Source organism: Uloborus diversus, chromosome 10 (assembly GCF_026930045.1).
Source record: "Uloborus diversus isolate 005 chromosome 10, Udiv.v.3.1, whole genome shotgun sequence".
In the NCBI taxonomy this organism is placed as follows: Eukaryota; Metazoa; Arthropoda; class Arachnida; order Araneae; family Uloboridae; genus Uloborus; species Uloborus diversus.
This window is the reverse complement of record NC_072740.1, coordinates 124,632,876-124,640,812: the sequence shown is the minus strand read 5'-3', so window position 1 is coordinate 124,640,812 and position 7,937 is coordinate 124,632,876. Positions and strand designations below refer to the sequence as shown.

General features: G+C 34.4%; 1 protein-coding gene across 1 annotated transcript; it reads right to left on the bottom strand.

Annotated features, from left to right (window-relative positions):
• Window positions 1-1,946: 1,946 nt before the first annotated feature.
• Window positions 1,947-6,640, bottom strand: LOC129231169 (uncharacterized). The gene is made up of 2 exons (XM_054865417.1): window positions 6,623-6,640; window positions 1,947-3,185 (listed from the first exon to the last, which is right to left on the bottom strand). The coding sequence occupies exons 1-2, from the start codon at window positions 6,638-6,640 to the stop codon at window positions 1,947-1,949; spliced, it is 1,257 nt and encodes a 418-aa protein (XP_054721392.1).
• Window positions 6,641-7,937: the final 1,297 nt, after the last annotated feature.

The following is a 7,937-nucleotide window of genomic DNA, read 5'->3' as shown; positions in this document are numbered from 1 at the left end:
TTTAGAGATTTTCTACATATTAATAACCTTTTTGTCACAATCATTAAAGTAAAAATCAAATTCTGATAGCACAACATTTCACAAGTTATAGGAACGTCACTGCGAGTCACAATGGTCACAGTCACAAAATGACAGATTTGTGACGTTTCATAGAAGTTACGCTGGGACACAATTGTGATATGTTTTACGTAACATCACTATGACGTTTCTGCAACTAATTTGTGACCGGGAATTTTATGACATTATGAAGACGTCACTGCAACGTGACTTCGTGACGTCAGAGAGGAGTAACATTCGTAAGTTGCACCCTGTTGCTGACTTTACAGTAATGCTTTGTGACATTGTAGTCACTGTGCTATTAGGGAGCCTATTTGAAAACAGTATGTGACTATTTGTGTTCTAAAAGCTTTAGAGAAACTTTTGACCTGTTACGCCTGTGTGCAATTTTAGTTCTTTGACCACAATGAGGATGGTTATAATTTGGATTTCATCCTCTACTCTATTGGCTTGCTTCGTACACATTCTTTGTTTTGCAATAGAAATGTTCATATTGAGTATACTTATATAAAATACAATTAATACATAAAACCAAGTGTAGGAAATGTTACTGTTAGTACCATCAGGTAGGAAACACTACTTAAACCAGCTAGTTTTTTTTATACTCAAAGCTAAAGTGTTTTAACTAAAAGTAATACACGTTCTCCAAGTCCCATTTTACCTGGAGGGTTCAAGAAAAACCCATAACGGTATTCATTAAGGTTTGATGAAAAGTTGTATTCTATCAGGATGAATCAAGATCTCTTGTAGTCAAACTTTCCTCAGTTCTCTAGGAAAAATGATCGGGAAGCTTGTGTGTGGTGACCATTTCATGGGTAGTTTTAACGGCACAAAATACCGAATGCATTGTTATGGAAACTACGATGGACAATCTGGTATACTTTTCTAAGATAACATAAAAGTACTCGAGCTTGTGTTTCCAACTTCAACCAAAAACTGCACCCAACTTCTATGTAAAAACGCTTCTCGAAATTCTTCGATAGTGTTGGAACTGTGCTTTATATCCACGCACTAGGTATCGAATTATTTTTATGGTATCCTATTAAAAAGCATCAAACTTCTAAAAACTGGAATTGCTCCGTAGAAAGTATTCTGGGCCTAATGCTTCCACTTTGAAGTGTTAGATAACGTATGAAGGGAAAAACCTCTTTGCTAAATCATGTAGCTATTATGGTTAGTTCTGAGATGTATGCAAAGGCAATGTTAAGCTATCACTTTTCTTGAACTATATTTGTATGTAATACTCATGCACGAGTGACATCAGTTGAAAGAAATAAGCTCTTTTTTTTCAGGCAAATTTTTGTTTTCATAACCACAAATACCATCGTAATCATCATTCAAAAAAACAACATTTCATCAAACTGAAAATAATCTGCTTATTTATATGCACTTCAACATTGTACATTGAAAATTTTAATGATAGATAAATTACTCTGCTCTAACTTTCCGTTACTTATTATGAATTTAACTATGGAGATTTCGTACTTCCTTACCTTGAACTGTCGATATGCTTTTGTGTGATAAAAATCCTTAAGGACACTTCACAGGCAGGAGATTTGTATCCAGTGCTTTCAAAAAATTGTTTTCTTTGATATGGTACGCATTTTTACAATTTTTCATTTCATAGCTTTCGAGTTGAATTTGTAGTGCATCTAAGGTTTCTAACTTCTACGTCTCCTTCTTCAGTGCTCAGTTTTAAAAATGTGAAAACATTGTTGTGCGAAGACACTATTAAGGTATTTCGCTTCAAAAATAGTTATTTCACTCAACATTTCACTTTATTTACTCAAAATAATGTTGGCTCCAAACAGCTATATCTTCCAAAAGTTGTTTCTAATGTTGCACTCTCTATTTTTTTACTATAGGAAAGTTACCTGAATGCAAGGATTTCATAGATAATGGTTACCCGCTCTTCCACCTCTGGGACTATCATGCATCATAACAGCCATCAACTTGTTTGCTCTAGCGCTCCTGTCTCCAACTCTCGTTTCCATTCCGATATGCACCCTAACAGTACCTCTAGGCTTCTCTTGGAAGGTACTCTTGGTGAACTCTGGATGAGCTTTGCAGCAGAAGTACCTTGTCAAGTAAATAAAGGCTTGTCCAAAGGAACTGTTAGTGAAAGCATACACTAATCCACAAAAGCAACTATATGACTGAGCTATTCCTAGCAGCGTTTCAACTGAATTGGGTGAAGGAGATTCATAACCAGCTCTTGATCGCAATGACGTCGGCGGGACTGTTGGTAATGAAATGCTTTCTGAAGTTGAAATAGTTACTGCAATGGCATAGGGCATCCAGAAACAGAGGAATAAGAAATACGCCAATGCGTTACTTTTGAATAACTGTCTGTGCAAACTCTCTTCTCTACTTTCCAGACACTGACGCAATTCCAGCTCCCTTAAATGACGTTTATATCGATGAATAGCTAAACCAAATGTGAGTAGAGTTAGTGAAACAGGAGCAAGGAAAATTAAAAACGTAATACTATATCCATAATTCCGGCTGCACACATCTTGTCTCTTGTCGTAAAATATGAGTACCAAAACCCATGCAGCCGCTGCAAACCAGCAGAAAAAAACACAAAAAACAACTACTTGAACGCTACAACAGCAAGAATATCCGTCATTGTTTCTGTTTCTCGAGCGTTTTCTATAAGCCCTGAGTAAATTCTCAAATGCTATGAAAAAATAATTGACAGTGGACGTGAAAAACGAAATTAGGGCACTGTACCATTGCCAGTAGCATACAAAAGGTTGGCGGTGACTGTTGGATAAAATAGCTATGCAGGAAGCCGGAAAGCCCAACGTTGCAATAAGGAGGTTGGCCAAAGCTTGGTTGGCGAGAAACACGTTTCCGTGGTGACGTAAGTTCTCTTGAATAATAAGTGAGCTTATTTCGAAGATATTTACCGTAGTTCCAAGAACTGAAAGAACGGCGTATAGCACTAATGGGACGACATCGCTATTAGCTTCGGGTGAGACAGTCGGGAAAAAATGCAAGCTGCTGTTGTGAAGGCGGTTAGGTAGTACCAGGAAGTGACTGTTGTTGAATGTCACGTGGGATGATGGTGACTGCAAATGGGAGTGCCAGTCGATGTGGTCTGTGGAAGACTGCCCTTGGACGGCCTAAAACAAACAAAAGTTCGATGAAAATCAGCTTTTTGACTTTGAACATTTCTTTCTTGAAGTTACAATAAATGACATGCAAAAACTCGCTCTATTAACATTTGAAGCACTTAAAAGCAAAGGGGTTAAATGCCAAAATCAAAAATTTTGGAGATTAGTAGTACAAATAGTAAGAAAACTTTTCATCTGTTTTGTGGCAAGAGATGGTAGTAGTCGAGTTGGCACACGCCGCTATTGAGCATGATTTAGAAAAACCAACCAAAGGTTTGTAAATTTCTCGCGTTTTTCAAGAAAAGTTTATTCATATTAGGGATGTGTCGTTCATGTACGAACGGGTCAAAAAGAACGAATCCTTAAAATGAATGGATCCGTTCATTCACCTAAAAAATGAACGACCGTTCTTTTGAACGGTGAGCAGTTTGGACCATAGTGTCGATGCACCTGTGATAAAATTGCGTTTTTTTTTTTTAAAGCTACATTCATCTTCAAATTTTTAACACTCAATCAATCTCAAAATTTCTTTTTTCTCACTGCAGTACAATATATTAATTTCGAACCTTTTTTTTAAATTTCTGCTTTATCCATCATTTTTAATTTTCCAGTATATCCATTTTAGTATTTTTCTTGTGTAACTTGTTTGGGCCACTAACAAAATATTTGAACTTTGCAATTCCAGTCCCACTAACCTGCTAAAATCTTGCTCACGCTTTCTGTCGCTAAAATTATTTCTAAAAACACCTTTTGTCACTTTTCTGGCGATCCTTTTGTCTTCTATAACATCCCTATCTACTACCATCTATATTGATTAGGCTTTATTTTTAATTTGGTTGGCGATTTCCAAGCCGCTGAACTCAATATCCAGAGATCTGTAATAAGGATAATTACTGTCTAATTTTTTCCCCCATTTAAAAAACTGTCGCGTTTTTCTTTTCTTCTTTTTCTGTTCTTATCGTTGCTGTGGAATAATTTTGAGACTCCCTTACATTTAGGTGAGTCCTTTTTTTAAATTAAGTTATCTAGTACTCCGGCTGAGCTACCGATATATTTGTTGTTACTTTTTTTGCTATACGAAGTCTATTGGTAATACTATATGATATTTACAGTGCTGTAGCTGGAAAAAAATATTTCAAGGAGCGCAACTCTTGCTTTTGGGTAGATGTAATGGTTGACAGATGTTTGTTTTGGGGTCAAGAAAAGGTCAGTTTCGACAACTTATGCCAGTTTTTATTTAAAAATCAGATGTTTACTTTAAAAAAAACGTTGTTTGGAAACCAGTTTACAGTAAATTGGTTGTAACTACGTTAATTCTTTTTAAATTAATATCATCTTTTCTTTTTTCAAATTGTATTCCGAATTGCTTTAAAGAACATTAGTTCTATATTTATTTCAACATTTGCTTACAAATATATCAAGAAATGCTTTCGCCTTGTTTACTTGTTGATTCGTGACGCGTTCCGAAACCTGTGAGGCTCCTTTTATGATAAGCTGCTCCCAACCACTGACGAAAAAGCAACTTAATTATGCTTATATGAACATTCAACATCTGACCCGAAATAAAAATATTTTGATCAATTTTTCATTGTCATATTTTCTTACTTTTAGATAATTTTAGTTATTTTTCCTTCAAAGAATATTACTGATTCTACTGAAACATTTCGAACGTACGTGAGTATGTCGTGCAGAGAGATCACCTGCAACTTTCTTAAATGAACGAAGTCTTTCAAATGAACGAGTTGAATGAACGGATCAAAAGAATGAACGATCCTCTGATGAACGGATCATTCAAAAGAACGACATTGCTCACCTCTAATTCATATCCTTTTGCTTCTCCCTACCTCATTTCTGGTAAAATAGTTTATTATGTAATGAACTTCATGCGGATTGATTCTGAAGTAGAGCTCTACTTTTAAGCATGGAGTAATATAAAAACTTCAATTTTCAAATGTTTTTGCCTGCATAGAAAGCATCCAGAGCTCGTCATTAGAAACTTTATATGGAGTAAAATTTACATTAAAAAGAGACTTATGCTTAGAAATTTTGTTTCTGTAAAGTTTACTATCCCTTTGCTACTAGCTTTTATGTCAAAGAGTTCAATGAGTCATACTGCATTAAAAGAGTCCGCATTGACCTTTGAATGCCTTAGAGACTGCATTGTCCTTTGAATGCCTTAAAATTCATTAGACTTCAAAAAGTTTACATTTATTGCTTCTGGCTTTAGATAAATTAATTTAGCATCATGGAAGATTGGCCACTACATGCATAGATGTATAATTTATTAGATACGCAACGAGGAACCAATGGGCAACCCAGTAGACGGGCAAGAGCCCATAAAGCGCATGCGCACTTTTGCCGTAGTCTGCGAAGATGCAAACAGCGTTGCATCCTCTGGAAACCAGTGGTTGCTTCCTTGTAGACTACGTTTTTGACCGTTCACTTCAAGATTCGCGCGTTTAGGCGGCCAGTGGCTGCCGCTACGGAGTTATGTATCTAGTCAGGTTACTCTACTAATCATCCTTTTGTAGAGAAGAAAGTACTTTTTTTATTTTTAAGCACCATGTTCAAATTTGTGAGACATTTAAACTCAATATTGTTGGGCAACTTGATTAGGGGGACCCGAGGTAAAATGGGTATACCTGCATTTTTCTTGATTTTATTCTACTGGACAACATTTTTTGAAAATGAAAAAATATGATGAAAATGTTTACATATCAGGCAACATTTTGACTTGAGGAAAAAAAATCTAGCAACTCATTTACCAGGCTTAGCAACAATTTTTTTTTTCAGAACACAAAGCAATGCGTTTATAGTGAGTGATAAACTTCTTCCTAGAAAAATTTACAGGAAGAGTTTTGGAAGTTTTTTTATTTGGATTTGATAGAAAAAGAATTTTTCTAACAGAAAACTCAAAAAATAAGTAAATTTTAATATTTACAAAAAATTTGTAGTACTTTTAGTTGCACGGGGTAAAATGGGTATAGCCAACATTTTCAAGTTAAAGACATTGAATTCATGAAAATTAAAAAACTTAATCATCTTTGCAAGATAATTGTTAGATATTATTCATCTTTTAAACTAAAAGTATGTTTTCAAAAAGTTTTATAAATAATTACTCTTTATTTATGTGTTGTATTTTAATTACTATAACTTATGCCCCAATTAGTACTTAAAGGTATTATATTTTTTGATTATTATTGATATAGTTCATGATTACTGTAGGTTAATAATTTACTGTAAGTTTATTATGTATATGGTTCATTGCTACACATTATAAAACATAGTAAGTATTGATAGCTAATATGCTGTCTTTTTAATTTCTTTTTAAAACCACCAACCCCATTTTCAGAACATAGTCTAAGTAAAACCTCACATACAATCACAACAGAATCCTTATGCCTCATAGCAATGTTGTACTGAATAACTAAATCCTCCTACTATACCTCTTGGTTCCCAGCCATTTTTTAGCACTGGTAAGGAAATGAAAAATTTACAAAAAAAAAAGTAAGTCTAAACAAAGGTGGGAGATGTTGTAATTACAGAGCAGGTGGCTGCAAGATTGTACACAAACCGGCAAGAGATAAACAAAAGCAGAAAAAATAAATACACATAAAATAAATTAATTAAAAAGAAACATTAACAATAATTGGTAAAATAACTAATGAAGTAGAAGTAAAAACTAGTGGTTCTCCTAGTTGTTATTTCCAGCAATTGGCGACAGGGCCGTTGTTAAATTTGTGTAATTCATAGGTTTAATCACTGAAATCTCAGCTGAAGGTGAATATACTGAGAAGTTTGCTACAAAATCATCTGCCAAATTATCCTATGTGCTCCCCAAGAAAGATGACATTGATGTTGTGCAGGCATCACAAAGTTATAAAAATACTACCTCAGCCAAACCGCAAGTCTTTGCCAATGCGCCTTTTGTTCATAAATTTGGTTCTGTAAACATTTTTTGTGGTTGTTTTGGATTAAAGGTTTTTATCCTCCAATGCAATTATACTCAGTTTTAAAATATTTTCTCCATTAGTTACAGTGTAGTTCAACTATTAAACAGCATATACCCATTTTATCCGGGTGTATACTCATTTCACCCCGAAGCACGGGGTTAAATGGGTATACACGGGGGTAAAATAGGTATACCCCTTTACACTAAATTTAAAGCAAAAAGTTAATACAAACTATGCCCAAATTAGACCTAAGATACACAATGTGTAGAATATTCAACAAAAACACAATTATATTTCATGATATTTCTGCTATGGGTCACTGAAATTAAAAATGCTGTTTTTTATACCCATTTTACCCCGAAGTGTAAAATCGAGGCAAAATAAACCCTTTATTTATCACAGAAAATGGGAAGTGGTAGTCTTTCCCATTAGGCTTAATTAATTTTTTCATCAAAGTAAATGATCAAGAGCAACATAATTATCTTGATGGAAAAAAACCCATTAGGGGTAAGGGGAAACTGTTTTCACATCTGTCATACTCATTATAAAAGTCTAGACAGTAGGGTGGAGCGAAAAACACGAAGATCAAAGGGTCCCATCAACTGGGTGCGTAAAATTTGTGTACTCCTGCCAGTAAGAAAATTCTAAAATTTTAGCATGGTCAGGTAATATTTTCTGCCCCCAAGGGATCGATAAAAATTTATGCTTTGGGAAAAAAAGTGACTTTTGCTTATATATATATATATATATATATATATATATAAGCAAAATATGTTATATATATATATATATATATATATATATATAT